This window comes from Mytilus galloprovincialis, chromosome 12 (genome assembly GCF_965363235.1).
Source record: "Mytilus galloprovincialis chromosome 12, xbMytGall1.hap1.1, whole genome shotgun sequence".
NCBI lineage: Eukaryota > Metazoa > Mollusca > Bivalvia > Mytilida > Mytilidae > Mytilus > Mytilus galloprovincialis.
The window spans coordinates 24,667,614-24,691,729 of NC_134849.1; the positions used below are offsets into that span (position 1 = coordinate 24,667,614).

The 24,116-nt window shown below is 32.1% G+C and overlaps 1 protein-coding gene across 1 annotated transcript in view; it reads right to left on the reverse strand.

Moving 5' to 3' along the window:
* Positions 1 to 1,302: 1,302 nt before the first annotated feature.
* The window catches only part of LOC143054850 (uncharacterized), a 31,514-nt gene continuing 8,700 nt past the window's right edge, over positions 1,303 to 24,116 (reverse strand). Inside the window, exons 6-16 of the mRNA XM_076227905.1 lie at positions 23,823 to 23,904; positions 22,907 to 22,974; positions 22,350 to 22,486; positions 21,649 to 21,719; positions 20,764 to 20,916; positions 17,501 to 17,607; positions 14,327 to 14,486; positions 11,198 to 11,367; positions 7,796 to 7,933; positions 5,999 to 6,183; positions 1,303 to 4,985 (exon numbers count right to left, since the gene is read on the reverse strand). Coding sequence (XP_076084020.1) covers positions 4,796 to 4,985; positions 5,999 to 6,183; positions 7,796 to 7,933; positions 11,198 to 11,367; positions 14,327 to 14,486; positions 17,501 to 17,607; positions 20,764 to 20,916; positions 21,649 to 21,719; positions 22,350 to 22,486; positions 22,907 to 22,974; positions 23,823 to 23,904 — 1,461 coding nt within the window. The 3' untranslated portion in view covers positions 1,303 to 4,795. The remainder of the gene's footprint in view (positions 4,986 to 5,998; positions 6,184 to 7,795; positions 7,934 to 11,197; positions 11,368 to 14,326; positions 14,487 to 17,500; positions 17,608 to 20,763; positions 20,917 to 21,648; positions 21,720 to 22,349; positions 22,487 to 22,906; positions 22,975 to 23,822; positions 23,905 to 24,116) is intronic.

Here is a 24,116-nt window from a genome sequence, read left to right on the forward strand (position 1 = left end):
TTATCAATCCCCCCTTAGTGGCAAAATACCAACTTCACCTGTATATTAGATAAACATTTCCCAACTTATTCGGTATTCAAGAGCTTGCAGTTCCTACTCAGAAATTGTTAAACGCCACGAGTGTCTGAGCAGAAAGTAGACGGACAAGGGGTTATATCAAAGAACGCTGTCCTTTAAAAAAAAAAGTTCAACGGAATGGGAAGGTACCAAGACCTTGTTGATAAATATTCCATATTAACTTTACAAATAATACACGACGGTCTTGAATTATAGATTCTGGGTACTGCCGTTGTTTGTCATCTTGGTGGCGTGTTATATCGTTCTCTTATTGGTCTTTATGAATATTACTTTTGCTGTTTGGTCTAATTTTGGTCATGTCCGTTGTCGTGACTCTGTACTTATACATCACATCATTGTGTTATTGTGTTATAACATTTTTTGTATTCTGGTTTTTCTTTTTTGCTTATGTGCTTTGTCTGTATGGCTGTATGTGTCTCTTTGATACATATGACGTGACTCAGTACTTATTCATACCGTCATTTTGTAATTATGCTATTGTAAAAAATTGTATTCTTGTCTCTTGATTTTGATAACTTAAATGTGCTTTTTCTATATGCCTTTTTGTGTTTCTTTGATACATATGACGTGGCTGTGTATTGTATATATCGTCGTAGTTTTATTGTACTATGGTAAATTTGTGTGTTCTTGTCTTTTAAATTTTTATGATGTGCTTTGTCTATATACCTTTTTGAGCTTATTTTTTACATATTTGTTTGTTTTTTGTCTGTTTGTTTGATTCAGACATCGTTGTAATTATAATGGAATTTGATACGACTGTCATACAAGTAAAAGGTTTAGCTAGCTTTAAAACCAGGTTTAATCCACCATTTTCTACATAAGAAAATGCCTATACCAAGTCAAGAATATGACAGTTGTCATCCATTCGTTTGATGTGTTTGAGCTTTTGATTTTGCCATTTGATTATGGACTTTTCATTTTGAATTTTCATTGGAATTCAGTTTTTTTTGTGATTTTATTTATTTTGAGAGGGGCATATAATTTTACAGCTATTTAATCATCACTCAAACAACAATTTGGGATGATATGTAGAAACCAATTTAAAGGCTAGATGAGGGAAATAGATTGTAGTCATGGTAGTAGGCTTTTGAACAAACACCAAAAATATGAAATAAAACAATTTGGGATGATATGCAGAAGCTCATTTAGAGGCTAAACAGGGAAATAGATTGTAGATATTGTAGTAGGCTTTTGAACAAACACCAAAAATATGAAATAAAACAATTTTTGTTTTCTATTTGAATTTATTAAAATATGAGCACTAAATACTCTGGTCTAACAAAAAAGCATTAACGACTTATTACATAACATACACAATGTTAATAAGAAAATAATAAAAGGTAAATTAATTCATTTCAAATTTATATCCATTCTTCCTAACTGCCGGGTTCTTACTAAGGTGAGTCATTGAGTCCTAAAAATCTGTCTGGACTCAACATTTTCAAAACTGGTGAGTCCAAAAATGCATCAAGATTGTAAAATGTCAACTGAGCATATATTGCTTTTCTATAGCAAGAGTTTAAGACAAATCTTATTTTGGTTTCATCGCCTTGCTCTTTTAGGTCACGGAGACTGAAATAATAAATTATAAAGCAATAGTATATAATTTTTCTCACCCATGGACTCACCATGGCAAAAAACTATGAGTCCCTGGACATGCATTTAAAAATCCAAAAGCAGAACCCTACTTACTGTTCATGTTTTGATAAAATATAATGGTATACATCTTCTCATATTCATCTGGCAGTGAATCAATTTGCTAACATGGCTACATCCTAGTTTATCAATAGTTGATGCCTTAAGAAAGAATCAAATACAATCCAATCTTTTGGTATAACAACAGACAAAAGATTCCAAACTTTAAAGTCTTATGTTACTAGGCGTTGAAAGATGCATTCTCAGAACATTAGATTTATCCAATCACAAAATAAATTCAATTATCAAGATACCAAATTTCTATCTGAAAGTGAATGGTTTCTTTCTCCTAAATAGATATTTTTGGATGCTTAGATTTTTGTTTCACCAAATTAATTTCTTTTTCAATATTTTCCTACATAAAAAGCTGTAAGTATCTAATAGTCGAATGTTTAATTAATAAAGAATCTCTAAAATCTTGCAATACTGAATTTTTTTGTTATCTTTATTCCAATGAGAGATAATAAAAAATGTTAACAACACTATGAATTGCATACTTCAGAATCGTTTTTCTTGATTTACCTTCATCAGGAAGGCACAAAATAGTATATTGAAAGCCAAGGATTATAAGAACATCAACAGTTGAAGAACTATATCGCCTAGAAGGACCATAAAATGAATATAAGAATTGTAATTTCAATTTGGAGATAAATTGTTTGTATCAAAATATAGTATTCCTTGTCAAACAGCGTTCTGTTACGTTATACTTCAAACATAAATTTTACATTTTAACACCTGCTTTTACATAAGAACTTTATCAGCTAATTATCACTGTAATAACTCTTGTTATTTATAGTTTTAATAACGAGTGCAAACAGGATATCCCTTGATATCAACTTGAGTTATCTAATTTCAATATAATAATAAAAGAGCCTTCGGGTGAGTTTATTATTACTATTTAAAATTAATAATGGGAGTTGATATTAAGCGATATCAAATTTTCACAACCTGTTAAACATTTTTCTATTATGGTCAACACTTTGAATGTGTTAAAATTAAAAATTACGCAAAATGTTGGTCTAGTCTTTTGCAAATTCCAGTATGACGTCATATGTCTTTTTCCAGTGTCAAACTTTAACCTCAGACATTTTAACATCTTTTGTACACTTCAGAAAGTAATAAAGGAGTAGGTCCGGTAAGGGCGGATTTTGGCCTCAAATTTCAGGTTCATCTAACGAAAGATTTTGGACACTTTTTAAACACTTAAGTGTCTATTTCAATTGATTTGATTAGTTTATTTGAAAGATTTTAACTGATTTAGTCATTAAAAACGCTATGATTCAAGCTTAAATATGAAAAATCTAACAATTATGCCAAAAAACACCCCTTTTCACATGTTTTTTGTCAAAAATGAAAGTGTTCATCCTCAACCTTTATATATGTTATGTATTATAATCAAATACACCTTACATTTAAATATTATGAATGAACACTAATGCGGCCACTTTCATTTAAGACGGAAATCTAACTAAAAATTCTAAATAAGTGAAGATTTCAGTAATTTAGCACGACTTATTGATGCTAGTACCCGATATATGTTTATTGTATTGTCAAAAACAGCCCATATTCATGTAGCAGAAGCATTCTACTTTCCAATAAATAGCTAGAAGATTACATTTTCACAATTTTGTAAAACTGCTATATTTTGGGGCCAAAAAGGGGTCTTACTGAACCTACTCCTTTGACAAAAAGAAAATTATATGGTGAAATGACAGGCAAGTGATTTGTATATTATTAAAGAAATCACATAAATGCATGTTGCAATGGAAGAAATGTACATCGTCTTATCCTTTGAAAGTCAACAATGACCTAACAAAAAGCCAATGGAAATGCCGTAATATTGTCTTGTGATACTCAACAGGCCAATCAAATTAAAGCAGATTTTTGTAACACACTCCATGCAGTGTGATATGAGAAATTTTATCTATTCATGAAATAAATTGATAACAGGCCAAAACCATATATATAGTATTTTTTCTCATAAAATTAATACTTTAAACAAACAAAACAAGGTTAAGAGGTTAAATATGCAGGATATAACAAGTGTAGAAATAAAGTCTATACAAATAAATATCATGATAAATGTAAATTGCTCAAAAATATAACTAGTGCAAATAAAATAACTCTGCTAAATACAAAACTATTTATATATATATATAACTATATGGGACTATTTAATTACATCACAGAAGGATATCATGATAAATCTAAGTAACAACAATTGTCGATTTTCAGACATTTCTGAACAGAGAAACAATAGAAAATCTAAATATTGATTCTAAAATACATATCGCAATATATTTGAACAAAGACTACATTAATGAACTAATTAGTGAGCATCTTTGTGGTGGTACATAACACTACAGGGAGATAACTCTGTAAAAAATTTCAAAATTATTGTGTTGTTAAATTGCTGTATATCTAATGAAATTTTTGTGATAAAGTGTGGCAATCAAGTTTTTTGAAATTTTCATATTTTTGTCAAAAGATCAAAGTAAATATTTTACAAAATTTTATTTAAATTAAATTAGCCAAATAATTGAGTCAAGGTATTTGATATGACCTTAATATAATTCATATGAATAAATAATAAAAATAAAATTTGAAAGACTAGAATTAAAAATGTCTTTTCAATAAGAAGAAATAAGGTCTTACTAACATGTTATTTCTTAAAATTGTGTACTTTTATGGTGTAATTATGTATGTCCAAAAACTTATACAGTTTGCCTCATTAACTCAACACATTTTATTACACAGTATTACAAGTAGTAAAGGGATAAGCTAAGCTAATAATACATAATATGAAAATAAAAATCTTGTTAAATGCAAGTTTGGACATGGTAATAAACAGTTAGCAATACAAGTGGAACATAATGAGAACGACATACTAACATTTGTATAGGATTGTCATCTTTCTTGTTGATGAATCTTTGAATTTTGAACCAATCAAATATTCTGTTACATCCTCAACACAAAATATCTAACTTTTAACCAATCAAAAGTGTTTTTACAAATGCAACATTTATAATATTATACACAGTTTACTTCCATCTTGACACTGATTGTCTGATGGTATGGTTACCCTGGTTACAGTTGTTATTTGATTGGCCGGTGCCCTGATAATTCTGGGTGGAGCCTCTATGTGAGGTCTAGCTGGAGGGTCCTTCAGAAGACTAAAGTCTTTGCCATGTTTGCTTGTATTTAATTCATCACTGAAAAACAGTTATAAAATATTAATTTTAAAAGCAAGCTGGTAAATTATGGTTTTGAAGTCCATTTGCAGTGAGAGGTTTAATCCACCATGTTCTACACATATAAAGAAAATACATGTACCAAGTCAGGAATTTGACAGTTGTTATCCATTCTTTTGATGTGTTTGAGCTTTTAAATTTGTCATTTGATTAGGGACTTTCCGTTTTGAAATTTCCTCAGAGTTAAGTATTTTTTTCCCCATTCCCAACATTTTTTGTCTTTTTCTGAACAATATTCAAAGGGGAGATAACCCTTAAGAATCTCATGCTGCAACGTGGGGATTATTTTTGGGATGTATTTTTTTCAATTATTTTTAATAGAAATTCAAGATTACTGTGAGAAACTGAGATAAATAGATTGGCAATAGTGTTTCTCAGCTTCCATTCAAATAAGGCCAACAGCCCAGAGGCGATTGTTTTCATTTAAGATTTTTTATGCTTGAGAGCCTCTTTTGAGCACAGCTTTTGGGCTATACTGTTACAGCCAGTTTTTATTGGTGGAGAAAGCCAGGGTCCCTGGAGAAAACCACTGACCTTCTATAGAAAAATTGCAATTAGGCAATGTTAATGACATGGGCTCATGACGTCATACATTTTCATTCTATTTTACTAAGAAAATCCCATATAACTTGAATAGTCTAGTATAAAAAATTCATCAATTAAAAGGATCCAAGCAAAATTTAAGATAAGATTCAATAATGAATTATATGTAGTTTAACTGGTTTTATAAACAATTCTTTTCATTTCCATATTTTTTTTAATTAAAACTAAGAATAGAAATAGGAGATGTGACAACAATATGACTAAAGAGCTTAAACAGCCAAAGGCTGCTAATGGGTCTTCAGCACAGGGAGAAAATCCATTACCCAGATGCAGGCTTTAGCAGACCCCTAAACCCATATATGTACTATTTCAGTGAAAATAGATGTCACACTCAACTCTTCCAGTTTATATTTCTACTAGCAATATCATACCTGGCATTGGTTTTTATATCCATGTCAACATTTTCATTATTTTTTATAGTACACTTGGAATCTGATGAACACTGAAGTGGATCTCTTTGACCTTTAAACAAGGTGTTGTCATGGATTTGACCTTCAGAAATGGTTGTCATGATTATGGCTTTGTCTGATTTGGAATGAATTCTGTTCTTTACAACCTGAAATGCATAATATTTTTCATATATGTTTAACTGTATAACTCGAGAAATTTTCCCCATGTGATTTTTGCTGTAATGTCTATAAATATAATTCTACATGTAAATTAACATGATAGGTGCCACATGTAACTTAACATGATAGGTGCCACATGTAACTTAACATGAGAGGTGCAACATGTAACTTAACATGAGAGGTGCCACATGTAACTTAACATGAGAGGTGCCACATGTAACTTAACATGATAGGTGCCACATGTAACTTAATATGATAGGTACCACATGTAACTTAACATGAGAAATGCCACATGTAACTTAACATGAGAGGTGCCACATGTAACTTAATATGGTAGGTACCACATGTAACTTAACATGAGAGGTGCCACATGTAACTTAAAATGAGAGGTGCTACATGTAACTTAACATGAGAGGTGCTACATGTAACTTAACATGAGAGGTGCCACATGTAACATAACATGAGAGGTGTGACATGTAACTAAACATGAGAGGTGCCACATGTAACTAAACATGACAGGTGCCACATGTAACTTAACATGATAGGTGCCACATGTAACTAAACATGAGAGGTGCCACATGTAACTAAACATGACAGGTGCCACATGTAACTTAACATGAGAGGTTCCACATGTAACTTAACACGAGAGGTGCCACATGTAACTAAACATGAGAGGTGCCACATGTAACTTAACATGAGAGGTGCCACATGTAACTTAACATGAGAGGTGCCACATGTAACTTAACATGAGAGGTGCCAATGTAACTTAACATTAGAGGTGCCACATGTAACTTAACATGAGAGGTGCCACATGTGACTTAACATGAGAGGTGCCACATGTAACTTAACACAAGAATTGCCACATGTAACTAAACATGAGAGGTGCCACATGTAACTTAACATGAAAGGTGCCACATGTTACTTAACATGAGAGGTGCCACATGTGACTTAACATGAGAGGTGCCACATTTGACTTGACAGGAAGTAAGCCACATGTAACTTAACATGAGAGGTGCCACATGTGACTTAACAGGAGAGATGCCACATGTAACTTAACATGAGAGGTGCCACGTGTAACTTAACATGAAAGGTGCCACATGTGACTTAACATGAGAGGTGCCATATTTGACTTGACAGGAAGTAAGCCACATGTTACTTAACATGAGAGGTGCCACATGTGACTTAATATGAGAGGTGCCACATGTGACTTAACAGGAGAGATGCCACATGTGACTTAACATGACAGGTACTACATGTGAAGAAGTATCTGCATTACCTTCATGAATACAATACCTTTTTAGATCTGTTTATCAAAGTCTTATGAAACACACTGTTAACCAACTTATTTTCGATTTTATTTTATTCTTGTTAAGTCCTTATTTACCTGTATAGTGGCAATTTTATTTACTGGTAGTGATTTTCAAATTTGCTTCATGTAATTAAATAAGAAAACGTTTTAGATGTCCGTGATCATTTATATTCACTTAATTCTTTACTCCCTTAAGTAGGGAAAATAAATCACTAACAAAAATTAGTTTGTTTACAGTAAACTAATATTACAAAACTTTTGCTAAAGATAAAGTTGTTTTGGTCACCTACCTTTACAGAGGGATTTCTGTCTAGTTGTATTGCACTCCTCTGGTTACCAACCACATCATTGTCCTCAATAATGACCTCACACTGACTGATAATACCATGGTCTCTGTTGTCATATACACCATTGCCTTGGATTTTTATCTTAAATTAGAAAAAAAAACATTTTTATTCACCTTTTCCACTTAACAATGTAATATACACTTAAGTTAAACATATTTTGTTCTTTTTTCCCAATTTTCTTTTATTCCAGCTACACTACCTTTTTTTTGTTTGTAAACTAATTGCATTTTTTGGGGGGAAGGGTATTTATTTTTCTGATACCAATAAAATTACATTGAACACTTAAATTCTTACAGAAATGGGCCTGAGGGAGTGCATTTTCAACTGAAAGGAAGTAATTATCTTTAAAGGTGACAAAAAATATGTTGAAGAAATTAAATTTCAACACCTTTGGTTGCACATAAATCTGCCAAATTAATACATAAGACAGGAGAGTTAGTTTGAATGGAGATAACCTTACCTTTCCTTGATTGTCTGTTACAATACCATTACCTCTATTACATGTGACACTATTGTCCATCACTAAGACAGGAGAGTTCTGGTTCAGGGGATATAACCTTACCTTTCCTTGATTGTCTGTTTTAATACCATTACCACTGTTACATGTGACACTATTGTCCTTCACTAAGACAGGAGAGTTCTGGTTCAGGGGAGATAACCTTACCTTTCCTTGATTGTCTGTTATAATACCATTACCACTATAACATGTTACACTATTGTCCTTCACTAAGACAGGAGAGTTAGTTTCAGGGGAGATAACCTTACCTTTCCTTGATTGTCTGTTATAATACCATTACCACTATTACATGTTACACTATTGTCCTTCACTAATACAGGAGAGTTAGTTTCAGGGGAGATAACCTTACCTTTCCTTGATTGTCTGTTATAATACCATTACCTCTATTACATGTAACACTATTGTCTTTCACTAAGACGTGAGAGTTCTGGTTCAGGGAAGATAACCTTACCTTTCCTGGATTGTCTGTTATAATACCATTACCACTATTACATGTTACACTATTGTCCTTCACTAATACAGGAGAGTTAGTTTCAGGGGAGATAACCTTACCTTTCCTTGATTGTCTGTTATAATACCATTACCACTATTACATGTTACACTATTGTCCTTCACTAATACAGGAGAGTAAGTTTCAGGGGAGATAACCTTACCTTTCCTTGATTGTCTGTTATAATACCATTACCACTATTACATGTTACACTATTGTCCTTCACTAATACAGGAGAGTTAGTTTCAGGGGAGATAACCTTACCTTTCCTTGATTGTCTGTTATAATACCATTACCTCTATTACATGTTACACTATTGTCTTTCACTAAGACGTGAGAGTTCTGGTTCAGGGAAGATAACCTTACCTTTCCTGGATTGTCTGTTATAATACCATTACCACTATTACATGTTACACTATTGTCCTTCACTAATACAGGAGAGTTATGGTTCAGGGGAGATAACCTTACCTTTCCTTGATTGTCTGTTATAATACCATTACCACTATTACATGTTACACTATTGTCCTTCACTAATACAGGAGAGTTAGTTTCAGGGGAGATAACCTTACCTTTCCTTGATTGTCTGTTATAATACCATTACCACTATTACATGTTACACTATTGTCCTTCACTAATACAGGAGAGTTAGTTTCAGGGGAGATAACCTTACCTTTCCTTGATTGTCTGTTATAATACCATTACCTCTATTACATGTTACACTATTGTCCTTCACTAATACAGGAGAGTTAGTTTGAATGGAGATAACCTTACCTTTCCTTGATTGTCTGTTATAATACCATTACCACTATTACATGTTACACTATTGTCCTTCACTAATACAGGAGAGTTAGTTTCAGGGGAGATAACCTTACCTTTCCTTGATTGTCTGTTATAATACCATTACCACTATTACATGTTACACTATTGTCCTTCACTAATACAGGAGAGTTGGTTTCAGGGGAGATAACCTTACCTTTCCTTGATTGTCTGTTATAATACCATTACCTCTATTACATGTAACACTATTGTCCTTCACTAATACAGGAGAGTTCTGGTTCAGGGGAGATAACCTTACCTTTCCTTGATTGTCTGTTATAGTACCATTACCTCTATTACATGTAACACTATTGTCCTTCACTAACACAGGAGAGTTAGTTTCAGGGGAGATAACCTTACCTTTCCTTGATTGTCTGTTATAATACCATTACCACTGTTACATGTGAGACTATTGTCCTTCACTACCACAGGAGAGTTCTGGTTCAGGGAAGATAACCTTACCTTTCCTTGATTGTCTGTTATAATACCATTACCACTATTACATGTTACACTATTGTCCTTCACTAATACAGGAGAGTTAGTTTCAGGGGAGATAACCTTACCTTTCCTTGATTGTCTGTTATAATACCATTACCACTGTTACATGTGATACTATTGTCCTTCACTAACACAGGAGAGGTCTGGTTCAGGGGAGATAACCTTACCTTTCCTTGATTGTCTGTTATAATAGGGTGCTATAAACAGTTTCGTATAAAAAACTAGGGGTTATTCCCCAACTAAAAATAGACATGGAGGGAAGTCCCTTTTTATCAACATAATTGGTGAAAAAGTATCATGTTTTTTGTATTTGGTTGTAAAGATATGTTAATTAACTTCAATTAAAACAGGTTAGATGATTAAAATAATTTTAAAATTAGATTAAATATTCATGTTTTGAGGGGAGACAACACTGTAAACAGTCTGTTTTTTTGGCAGTGAAAATTCAAAACTTATTTGCAGCCACTGTAGCTCTTTTCGGAGCAGGCGAACATACCCTGAAGCATGAATTTTTTGAAAGACCAGGTAAAAATCTATGAAATTCATACAAGTTTGATAATGAAAAATGTGCAGGTATCATGTCTTTAGGGGTGTGCACATGACCTGATTTCAGGTTTTTTAAGCTTAAATTAGGCAATGTTTTTCCCAGTTTCTCTGGATAAAACTTTTTTTATACTATTAAAAGTACACTTTTTTTTTATTCCATTATAAACTAGAGAACATTCTGATTCCAGTGATATCTAGTTTTATACAGGTATCTTTATTAATCAGTCCACCACTAAGGGTCACTTATACATGGTCCCTCAAAATATGACGTCATAGAAAAAACTGTTGATTGCACCCTTACCATTACCTCTATTACATGTAACACTATTGTCCTTCACTAACACAGGAGAGTTAGTTTCAGGGGAGATAACCTTACCTTTCCCTGATTGTCTGTTACAATACCATTACCACTATTACATGTAACACTAATGTCCTTCACTAAGACAGGAGAGTTCTGGTTAAGGGGAGATAACCTTACCTTTCCTTGATTGTCTGTTATTATACCATTACCACTGTTACATGTTACACTATTGTCCTTCACTAACACAGGAGAGTTTTGGTTCAGTAGCATACCATCTCTTCTGTTACCATGGACAGCATTACACTGAATTACCAACTCATCACCAAAATTACTTTTTATTCCACAACCTGAAATTATAGTTTTCTTGAAAGAGCTTTATAAATAAAGGCAACAGTAGTATACAGGTGTTCATAAGTCATAAATTGATTGAGAGAAAACAAATCTGGGTAACAAACTAAAACAGAGGGAAACACTTTAACTATTAGAGAACAAAAAAGGAACAACAGGAACACTGAAATGCAACAAAAACAAATGCCAACATACATAGAAATGAACTCTTTGATAACAACTGTGATACTCCTGACTTGGTACAGGACATTTTTAAAAAAAATTTGTAAGGGTTCCGCGGAACCCAGTGTCTCGCCTACTTTTGCTGTAAATTGCAGGATCAACAAAAATGAGGGAAAAAATCAATAAAAATATTCCGCTTGATACCATGTTTGGATTGTAGGAGGCTTCTGTCCAAGTTCCATAAAAAATCCTGGATAGTTTATGAATCTAATAAATGTTTTAAAAACTTTAACTGCAGACTGGATGTAATGTTAACTGGAAGAAAAACTAAGTCCATTTATAAGTAAAATACAGATACACAGGTACAAAATATTAAAAAAATTTCCTTCTAGATACTAGCTTTTGATCATAAACAAGCTTCTGTCTTAGTTTGGTACAAATGAAAAATAGTATGAGAAAGTTATCAAAATTTTAAAAAATTTAACCACAGAGTGAATGTGTTGTTTCCTGGCAGAAAAAAAGTCCATTTAAAGTAAAATATGGAAAAAATGGATTTGTCATTTTACAGAATTTACTTCTGGATACTATCTTATGATCATAAACAAGCTTCTGTCCAAGTTTGGTACAAACCAAGGATAGTTTAAAAAAGTTATTAAAATTTTAAAAACTACAACCACAGAGTGATGTAAAGTTTTCCCCGCAGAAAAACTAAGTGCATTTATAAGTAAAATACGGAAAAAATGGAATTTTATTTTGCACAAAATTTACTTCTTGATACTATCTTATGATCATAAATAAGCTTCTGTCCAAGTTTGGTAGAAATCCAGGATAGTTTAAGAAAGTTATTTAAATTTTAAAAACTTTAACCACAGAGTGTATGTAATGTTTTCCCGCAGAAAAACTAAGTCCATTTATAAGTAAAATACGGAAAAAATGGAATTTTATTTTCACAAAATTTACTTCTGGACACTATCTTATGATCATAAACAAGCTTCTGTCCAAGTTTGGTAGAAATCCAGTATGGTTTAAGAAAGTTATTAAAATTTCAAAAACTTTAACCACAGAGTGAATATTTGTGGACGCCGCCAAGGACACCGACGACGACGGAATGTAGGATCGCTTAGTCTCGCTTTTTTCGACTAAAGTCGAAGGCTCAACAAAAATAATGGGTTGACCTTGGTTTTAATGCTAGCAAAACCTCCTACTTTTGTGAAAATGTTAAAGAATTAGGCTTAAATGACAACACTATGTGACAGCAATGAACATCTTCCACAGACAATGACATGCTTATCTAACAAAAGTAAACCTCGAAAAAAGTCAGGTTTACAACATTTCAGAAGCAGTAGAAAAGGATCTGATGAGATTGTTTTCTTAATTCATGTTCTCACTCATATAAAACAAACCTCATACATTTACATTTTTCAGAAAAGCTTCCTACCTTTACCTTAGATCAGCAAATATTTCGCAGATGTGTTTGCTACTTATCCCCTTATTTGCCTTAATTGTTATCCTTTACACACCTTAGAGCTATTTGTCCTTCATTACTGGACATTGCAAAGTAAATTTTAATATCAGTGCTCACAAAAGCAAATGTCTGACGATACAAAAAAAGACTATTTTATTGTATGATGTCAATAGTTCAAGTGTCACAGATTCTCAAGTCATTTGTCGCAAACTCCCAAAAAGCAATAAGGTCTATTATATATAGAATAACCATACATTGTCTCAAAATATCAATGTTATTTGTACAAGGCTTAGAAACAGGTAGAAAGCGAGGCTGTGCCGAGCATTTCTACCTGTTTCGGGCCGAGTACAAATAACAAATTGATATTTCGAGACAATGTATGATTATTCTTTATATACTGCAACTCTTATAACTGTTCTAAATGAAGTATTTAGGGTAAAAACCATCATTTCTTAATATTGAGCAGAAGACGTAAAATTTCCGCGAACCTGTATGTTTTATTGACGTCAAAATAAAAACTCTACGGAAACACATTGTCAACGTCATAAACAAGGTGATATACGGTCAGTGACTGTATATCACATATGATTATACGGTCAATGCAATTTGACTGCTCAAATAGCACAGCTGCAGTATATTTTGATTTATCAATGTTTGAAATTGCTGTGACAAGTAAGAAGACAGTTGCTGAGTTTGTTGTAGTTTCTAATATTTATGGTTACTATTGTAGTATTTCTAAAATACATGTTTCATATTGATAAACCTTTAAATGTATCATATTACTCAAATAAATTTAAGGATGTTCGCTTCTCTGTTTCAAAAATTACAAGCTTTTTTATATACTGTTATAAATTGATAATTCATAAATAAAGAAACTAAAAAAAGCAGAAAAAAAATTAAGGTTCTGTGTGCTTATTAACTTAGGGGGATATGGTTCTCTAATAAATTTTTCATATTTTAACATTGACACCTTTTTTTTTCAAATACAATGAAAAAATAACAAGGATTTTATAAGATTTTCAAAAATGGCTTTTACAACTATATGTAATAAAATAATGAAAAGAAAAGTACAGGTTAGTGGGCAAAATGTTTTAATGGCATGACATGGATAAAACAAGAGGATTCTGAATATTAGGAACACATTCATTTACATGAAGAACGAACATCCTTAATTGGAGGTCATATTTTCAAGACTTTTTATTTATCGTGAAATTAGCAAAAAAACAAACCCATCATAAAATTTTTCCATTTAACAGTATTTCGTATTTCATGTAAATTAATTCATGTAAAAAAAAAAATTGAGAGACAAATTGTTGTTTTGTTGAGCTTACCATTATTGTGGTATATGCTGTTATATTCCACAGTGGCTCTGGTACACATTCTCCGTGGTGGTGGCTGTTCATCATTAAATAACTGCCACATCTGCATGCTACGCTGACTCGTCATTTCTCCTATGTCAACATTCATTGTCTCCCCTTCATGGGACAAATCCTGATTAAAAAAGTAAATAATTGTGAATAAACACAAAAAAAACATGTATGTGTGTTACATGTATTCAAAACTGACCATTATCAAGTGGGTCTCATTGGGGTCTAAGCATGATGCAGGATTGCTGATTTTTTTGTAAGTGTGACACGTCTACAGTCAAATTATTGTGACGTGAAAATGAAGTCTAGCGCGACACAGGAAATAACAACAAAAAAGAGAATTGCTTACATGCATAGTTTAAGCAAGATACAGGAATCCGACAAAACAGTAACATGGATCCGGTGTCATATGGTATTTTGAACCCCATGGTAAAATGACCCCGGGGTCAAAATACCGCTATGGTATATTGAACCCCCCCATGGTAAATTGAACCCCCCCTGTATGGAAAATTGAACCCCTATGGTAAATTGAACCCCCCTGTTTTTTTCATTCTAGATGATTAATAAAACATTTAACATTATATAAACGCTAATCAAATATTAAAAATCATTAATACAAGAAGGGGAGGTCAATTTTCAATGATTGGTTAAAAGAAAAATATTTGCTTGGTATAAGTAAGTGCTCTGAAGTCTTAACTAACAAAATTTCAATAAAAAAAACTTCTTAAAGCAGTATAACTAGACCATGTAGCTTGGAAACTTAAATTCTTTGAAATTTGAAATATTTATATAGAATGGTACACATAAGTTTTAATTCTCCATGGTAAAAAAGGGGGAGGGGGTCAAATTACCATGGCTCAGTTAATCTAAAAAGTAAAATTTTCAAAACATCTTTTCAAGCTACTAAAATAAATACAAACTACTTATTGGAGTATAATAAATATGTAAAGAAGTTACAGTAGCTAGATATTTTAGCATTAAAGGTCTATAGATGTATAGAAGGGGGTTCATTATACCATGGTAGGGGGGGTCAAAATAACATGGCAAAGTAAAATTTTCTAAACATCTTTTCCAGCATGGTAAATACATTCAAACTACTATTTGGAGTATAATAACTATGTAAAGGAGACATAACAGCTAAAATTTTGAAATTCAAGGTCTATAGTAGGGGGTTCAATATACCATGGTATGGGGGGTCAAAATACCATGGCAAAGTAAAATTTTCAAAATTTCTTTTCCAGCATATTTAATACATACAAACTACTTATTTGAGTATTATAACTATGTTAAGGAGCTAGAATAGATTGAATTTTTGAAATTCAAGGTCTATTGTGGGGGGTTCAATATACCGCAGGGGGGTCAAAATACCATGGCTAAGTAAAATTTTCAAAACATCTTTTCCAGCATATTTAATACATACAAACTACTTATTGGAGTATTATAACTATGTTAAGGAGCTAGAATAGATTGAATTTTTGAAATTCAAGGTCTATTGTAGGGGGTTCAATATACCGCAGGGGGTTTTAAAATACCATGGCTAAGTAAAATTTTCAAAATATCTTTTCCAGCATGTTTAATACATACAAACTACTTATTGGAGTATTAATACTATGTTAAGGAGTTAGAAAAGCTAAAATTTTTGAAATTCAAGGTCTATGGTAGGGGGTCAAAATACCATGGTTAAGTAAGATTTTCAAAATATCTTTTCCAGCATATTAATACATACAAACTACTTATTGGAGTATAATTACTATGTTAAGGAGTTGGAATAGCTAGAATTTTTGAAATTCAAGGTCTATAGTAGGGGGTTCAATATACCGCAGGGGGGTCAAAATACCACGGTTAAGTAAGATTTTCAAAATATCTTTTCCAGCATGTGAACCCCCTACAATAGACCTTGAATTTCAAAAATTCAATCTATTCTAACTCCTGAAGATAGTTATAATACTCCAATAAGTAGTTTGTATGTATTAAATATGCTGGAAAAGATATTTTTAAAATTTTACTTAGCCATAGTATTTTGACCCCCCTGCGGTATATTGAACCCCCTACTATAGACCTTGAATTTCAAAAATTCAATCTATTCTAGCTCCTGAACATAGTTATAATACTCCAATAAGTAGTTTGTATGTATTAAATATGCTGGAAAAGATATTTTGAAAATTTTACTTAGCCATGGTATTTTAAAACCCCCTGCGGTATATTGAACCCCCTACAATAGACCTTGAATTTCAAAAATTCAATCTATTCTAGCTCCTTAACATAGTTATAATACTCCAATAAGTAGTTTGTATGTATTAAATATGCTGGAAAAGATATTTTGAAAATTTTACTTAGCCATGGTATTTTGACCCCCATGCGGTATATTGAACCCCCTACTATAGACCTCAAATTAAAAAAAATAATAGCCAATAAATTATAAATTAGATTATTTGCAATATTATTTATCAAATACAGGGGGGTTCCATATACCCCAGGGGGGTTCAAAATACCATATGTGAAAAATGACCCCGGGGTCAAAATACCATGCGGTATAATGACCCCGGGGTCATTTTACCGCATGGTATTTTGACCCCGGGTTCAATTTTTAGGGGGTTCAAAATACCATATGACACGGATCAGAACCCCTTAATGATACCCCCTATCAATCAACCTTTCACTAACCTTCAGCTAACAACAATTTCATGAGCAGACATTTCAACCAACAGCTGTAGTTTTCTTAGCCTCCAGCACTTTGTAGTAAGCACATTTTGTACTACTTTATGTGTCATACTTTATTTCATTGCATGGTCATCCTTTTGTCAGCTGGGCTTCGCAAATTTTGACTGTGTTTTACTTTTAGGACAAATGGTCAAAAGAGTAAAAGGGAGAGGTGCGAGTCCACATTAAATTGGTTCAACACCACCACATCAAGATAGGCTATCTTCCCCATATGTTTTTTATCCTTGTCTTTGTTTATGAGTGTGTCTCTTTTCTCAGAAATATTTGTGTGGTTCTTAGTATTTTTCTATTCCTGTTCCTTTTGATGCATAATAAAAATTTCTTAAATTTTTTTTTACATTATAAAAGTTTGAGACCTTTAAACAATTTTCTTGGGTATATTAATAAGTTGTTTTTGATGTAGCCATGGATACTCACAGTTTTGTTTACAAAGGTGATTCCATTACTACCATTGTTGTTGATTTGGTTCCCATGGATCATAGGCTGACAAGCAGTAGTAACCCAGACTCCACACCCAGAATTCCCTGTGGTAATAAAGACATGTGAGATTGTCATGTGGAATGAAATGTAATTTGAAATAACTTCTGTAAATTCAGAAATTATTGCAATGTTTTTTATTATTGCTAAAGGGTTATAATTGCAAAAATTTAAACTTGCATTTCGAAATTTTATATAATGAATTACAAACGATTTTTCTTAGATTTTTCAAAAATTTAAATCACATTTTTGTCGGAAATGACAAAATCGCAATAATAAATGCACACAATAATTTCTGAATTTACAGTACAATGTATTAACTTATTCTTTTTATATACGGGTGAAAATGTTTCAGTGACCATAAAATCATTTTATATCAATTTCTTCTTGTTAATGTTATGCTATATTTTTTCAACAATATTATTGAAGGTGATTCGATAGATTGTGTCATGAATATGTAATGCTATAACTTCTAGAAATAAGATAGTATTTTAAAATTTCCTGTTCAACAGTGTTTTTCTTCACTAATAAATGGGGAATGTGTCAATGGGACAGAGATGATGCACCTGCTTGCAAATGATATAAAGTTATAAAGGGACATAACTGGAGAACTGTAAAAGTGAAGCTACCCAAATTTGTACTTGATTTGAGTTTTGTGGTAATACTTTAGTGTATAAGTTTCATAAAACTTGGTTGAGGCAAACTTAAGTTAGAGAACAGAAATGAACCAGGTGCTCCGCAGGGCGCAGCTTTATACGACCGCAGAGGTCGAACCCTGAACAGTTGGGGCAAGTATGGACACAACATTCAAGCTTGATACAGCTCTGAATTTGGATTGCGATCAAATTTTTGACATAATATGAGTTTCTGACACAAAACAAATGTCAAGATCTTACAAATCTATTGCGCAATATAGTGCAAAAAAGCCAATTAAAGATTCCTTAAGCTTCTTTTAACTTTTCAAAAATTTGGAATTTGAGAAATTTGAAGAAAAAAAAATTGAAAAAAACTACCACCCCCCTTTTTTTGCAATTAGTCCAAAACCTGACTTTTCCTTATACATAGTATACAAGTAGTGTAAGGGAGGTAAATTCATACATACCCAACATTGTATGTTAAATGTTTTAGAATTACCTCCCTTACCCTGCTTTTAAATTGTCTTAATTGTCCACTGACAAGAAATACCTAGTTTTTCCCCTTTTTTGCCCCTTATTCTGAAACATTTTTAGCCATAACCCCCCCAAAGTCAATACTAACCATCCCTTCATGGTATGGAAACTTGTGGTTTAATTTCAGAGAGTATTATACACTTAAACATAAGTTATTGTATGAAAACTACAAAAATGATTATTTTGGGGCCCCTTATTAGCCCCTAATTCCTAAACTATTGGGACAATAACCCCCAAAATCAATCCAAATCTTCCTTTAGTGGTATTGAACCTTCTTGTAAAAATTCATAGAGATCAATGCACTTAAACACAAGTTATTGTCTGTAAACCAGAAAAGTACTTCTTTTTGGCCCTTTTTTGGACCCTTATTCCTACATCTTCGGAAAAAGTAACCCCAAACTGAATCCAAGCCTTCCCTGTGTTATATGGAAACTTGTGGTACAATGTCAGAGAGATCCATACAGTTACACACAAGATATTGTCTTGAAACTAGAAAAATGCTTGTTTTGGCCCCTTTTTGGCCCTTAATTCCTAGACTATTTGCCCAATAACCCCTTACAACAAATCCCAACCTTCTACTTATGGTATTAAACATTGTGGTACAATTTCAGAACAATTGAAATACTAATACACAACTTTTTGTCCTGAAACTAGATAAATGCTGTGTTTGGCCCCTTTGGGCCCCTAGTTCTTAAACCTTTGGGACCATAACCCCCCAAAATCAATCCCAAGCATCCTTTTATGGTTATAAACCATGCGTTAAAATTTTATTGATTAATTTTTACTTATTCAAAAGTTATTATCTGGAAACAATCCGTCTTCAGACAACGCTGACGACAACGCCGACGTTATACCAATATATGACCAAAAAAATTTTAATTTTTGCAGTCGTATAAAAACTCATCAATTTTCCATTTGTAAATGCCAAGACTCTACAAAAATAAAAGTGACATCCTCCAAAATTCAAAACTAAATTCAGAATTTTGTGACAATAAGCATTGTGTAAAAGTTTCACAAAATTTGAATGAGGCAAACTTAAGTTAGGGAACAGAAACGAAACTTCATTAATTTTTCCATTTGCAAAGGGGCATTACTCTAGAATGATTAAAGTGATGCATCCAAATTTCTATCTTGATCTGAGTTTTGTGGTAATAAACATTGTGTATAAGTTTCATAACATTTGGTTGAGGCTAACTTAAGTTGGAAAACATTATCTAAAAATTCAGAAAATATTCCCATTGTAAAGGGACAAAACTTAATTGTATAAGTTTCATAACAATTGGTTAACTTAAGTTAGAGAACATAAACTAAAAATTCAGGAATTCTTCCATTTGTCAAGGGGTATAATTCTAACAAAAATTAAAGGTGACATCCCCCAAAATTCAAAACTTGATTAATATTTAGTGGTGATAAGCATTGTGTATAAGTTTCATAACATTTGGTTGAAGCTTACTTAAGTTACAGAATGGAAACATAAAATTCTGGATTTTATTCAATTTGTAAAGAGGTATAACTTTTAAGATTACTTAAAGTGACAACACCAAAATTCAAAATTGATCTGTATTTTGTGGGTGGTTATAAGCATTGTGTATAAGTTTCATAACATTTGGTTGAGGCAAACTAAAGGGTAAAATTAAATGACCCCTCTGCTACAGCATAACAGTCTCACAATAAAAAATTAAGTTATACAGAAATTTGAATGACTTTACAAGTGTTTTTATTCCCAAGAATATTTTTTTAAGAGTTGCAGGATGATTTATGAAGAACAAAATAAATGCACTGTCAATAATTTTCTGATATGTTTTTGTATGCTGCCTTTCTCCTCAATTACAAAGCAATCCGAAAGATCTTGACAGATTATTTCCTAAATTGTTACTTTTTTTAAATGATTTCCCTTAAACCCCCTCCTTCTAAATCTGTTGATGTCATAAGCATAGACATGAAGGAGGGTTTAAAAGGTAATTTTGCCATACTAACAAAGACGTTGGGTTATTATGATGCCTTTGACCGTACTAACAGTATATAATTCCTTACCTGATATCACATTATTTTCTATGCTGCCCTTCCCTTTCTCTCCAATAACAACACCATCAGACAGACCATTACAGATGATATTCTGGACTATAACTGGGTCACCTCCATGTCGTATGTCTACACCTCCCCAATGGTTCTCGGATATGACGTTATCTACAAAACATAGAGAAAAAATTAGAACAGTAAAAGTACAAACAAACAAAAACATACTTTCAAATGTATTAGAATTTACAAATGGTGTATCATGAGTGTTTTCCACTACCTAGTCAAAATTATTCATGTCGTTATATAGAAGAAAAAAAGTTCTTTGATATTTCTGAGTGATAACTTTTAAACAAAAGCTACTTGAGAAAATAGCAACAACCTGAAAATCTAAGGTCTTTCAAAACCAAGCAAGTTTCTTGCTTAGCTTTTAGATAGATTGTAGCCAAAGAAACCACTTTTTTTTTATTTTCAGAACCATAGACAGTCTACACAAATCAATAGTTTGGTCATTTGTTATTTAACAGATGGAAGATATCAGATTTTTTTAAAAGAACTCAATGAAATTCTTTTAAATTAACACTTTTCATTTGAATAGAAGAAATAAACAATGTATGAAAATAGACTATCACAAATGTGGTAACATATTTATCCTAAAGAGTTCCCTTCCTAAAGCAGATCTTGCAATTTCAGTCTCTCACCTCCATTGATACAATAAACTCATCATAGACACCAGGACTAAATTTCGTATATATGCCAGACGCGCGTTTCGTCTACAAAAGACTCATCAGTGACGCTCGAATCCAAAAAAATTAAAAAGGCAAAAAAAAGTACGAAGTTGAAGAGCATTGAGGACCAAAATTCCTAAAAGTTTTGCCAAATCCAGCTAAGGGAATGACTTACCAGCAATATACCCTGTACCTCCTTCATTGATAGCTATCCCAGCAGCCTTTCCACTGTGTATATGGTTCTTGCTAATGAATATAAAGTACTAGTTATTGCTAGATATGTTGATATAGTAACAGTAGTCAGTTGTGTAATAAAATTTTATTTAGTTTTACAGTAAATTTACTTATAAACAGAAAAACAAAGGATATGGTTATCCATTCATGACACAAAATCAGTACATGCACAGCATAAAACAAACACTAAGTAAAGGGACAGTGCTTTTATTGCAATTATTGCTAGGAAACTTCCTGTTGTCTTCATCAACAATATATCTTTATGAAGTGATATTTTGTGCAATGTCAATTACTGTCATGAATGTAATGTTTTTTTCAAAATTAAGGGTTCTTTAAGGTATGGAAAATATGTTTAACTTTTGTGTTTATATTCTCAAAACTTTAACTGTAGCCATTGTAGCTAGGGTATAAAAACAGTACATTATATATATATATATATATATATATATATATATATAAGGTCAATGTCAGAAGGAAATAGTTAAAGAGCTTAGTAAACCTCACTCTCCTGTTTCTAAGATTCAATCAAAAAAGTTAATAATTTTCTGACATTGACCTCATATTGTATATAAATAAGAAAAATCATGCTTCCATAAAGAAAGTTGATAAAAACATGAATTACAAAGAGACTATGACTTTTACCTGACAATAGGATTTCCTCTGTACAGAATGTAAACTCCAGCCTCCTTGTTTTGGTAGATCTCGTTACTTTTAATCTGACCACGCCCACTTCCGAGTACAACAACCCCTGATCTCTTACTGTGGTGAATTCTGTTGCACTATAATAAAACAGAACAAAAAATTTTATCTAAAGTGATTCAGATCATCTTCATCATTATTTTACCTTACATGATTATTTTAGATACTGTGCAAAAAGAAGGAAAGGGTAAAAAATTATAGTGGAAATATATATTGTAATGGGGTCCAAAATTTGTCATATAAATCAATTTTTTCTTCTTCTTTGCAATATACAGTCACTGCTGATTCACAAGAGGACAGAATAATGTGTCCAAGTAGGAAGACATCCTACCTGGACTCACTATTCTGACTTCGGGCCAACCAGTCTTTGCTCTTATCACACTCAAGGCAAGCAGGCTACCACATGACGACTGAGCCAGGAAATTTTAAAAAGCAATTAAACATCTTGAAAAAAAAATCAAATGAAATAAAGTTTTTAACGGTATTCTAATTATATATACCTGTACAATGGGATCAGCATTCTTTCTAATGTCAATACCAGCCTCACAATTGGAATGTATATCATTACCTAAAACAAATTAAAAAAAAAAAGTAATTCCACAGATACAGTGAAGAACTTAAAACCATATATTTAGGCAAAACTTTAAGGACTTTTTCATCATTGAATATTGAAAATCCATACCACCAGGCTCCTTTAGTTCAGTGGTTGTTCGTTCATGTCTGTTATGTTTTGTTATAAATTAGGCTATTAGTTTCATAATTGAATTGTTTCATATTTTTCATCTCTGGACCTTTTACTTAAAGCAGACTATACAGTATATATGGGGTTTTCTCATTGTCTAAAGACGTACAGTTGACTATAATTGCATTTGCTAACATCAACTTCATTTGGATGGGAAGTTGAATCATACCACATCAATATCTCCTTATTTTTATATGAATCAAACAGCATGTTGCTTTTGGTGCAATATAACATTTCTGAAGTATTAAATTATCAATATTTCTAGCTTCTTTTGTATGAAGCAAAGCTTTTTTTATTTTTTGGTGAAAAATATGCATTAATCTCTGTTAATTTCTTGTGTTCACTGAAAAACATATATTATTAAATACATGTATGGTGTCAGGATATACAGATTAAATATCTATCTGTTCTCCCTCTTGTGATATAACAAAAATAGGCGACCATACATCACATAAAAAGAACACATCTTTTTGCAGTTACTAAATAAGAAAAAAAATTAAAGTTTGTCTAAAAATCATTTTTATGTGGCTGATTTAGGAAGGAATTTGTGCACTCACAACTCCAACAAGGCAATCAAAGGGAAATAACTCTTGCTATAATCTTATCTTTACCTGCTATAATCTTATCTTTACCTGCTATAATCTTATCTTTACCTGCTATAATCTTATCTTTACCTGCTATAACACCTGAAGCAGCTAATCTCATAAAAATTCCTGAGGTTCTACAATGATGGATCTCATTCTTTAATATCACAACCTGAAAAATATGCATAATCTATGTTAAATTTTGTTCATTCACTGTAACATATAAGCCACGTCTGACAAAAATCAATATTATGGCTTAGTTTCTAGCAAATGAATATCAACACATCTTATAAACTACTTTAGGTCGAAATATCTCTTGGGAAAGTCTGTAACTGTTTGAAAATTGAGCCATTTTAAGAAAATTTACAAAACAGACTATAGTTC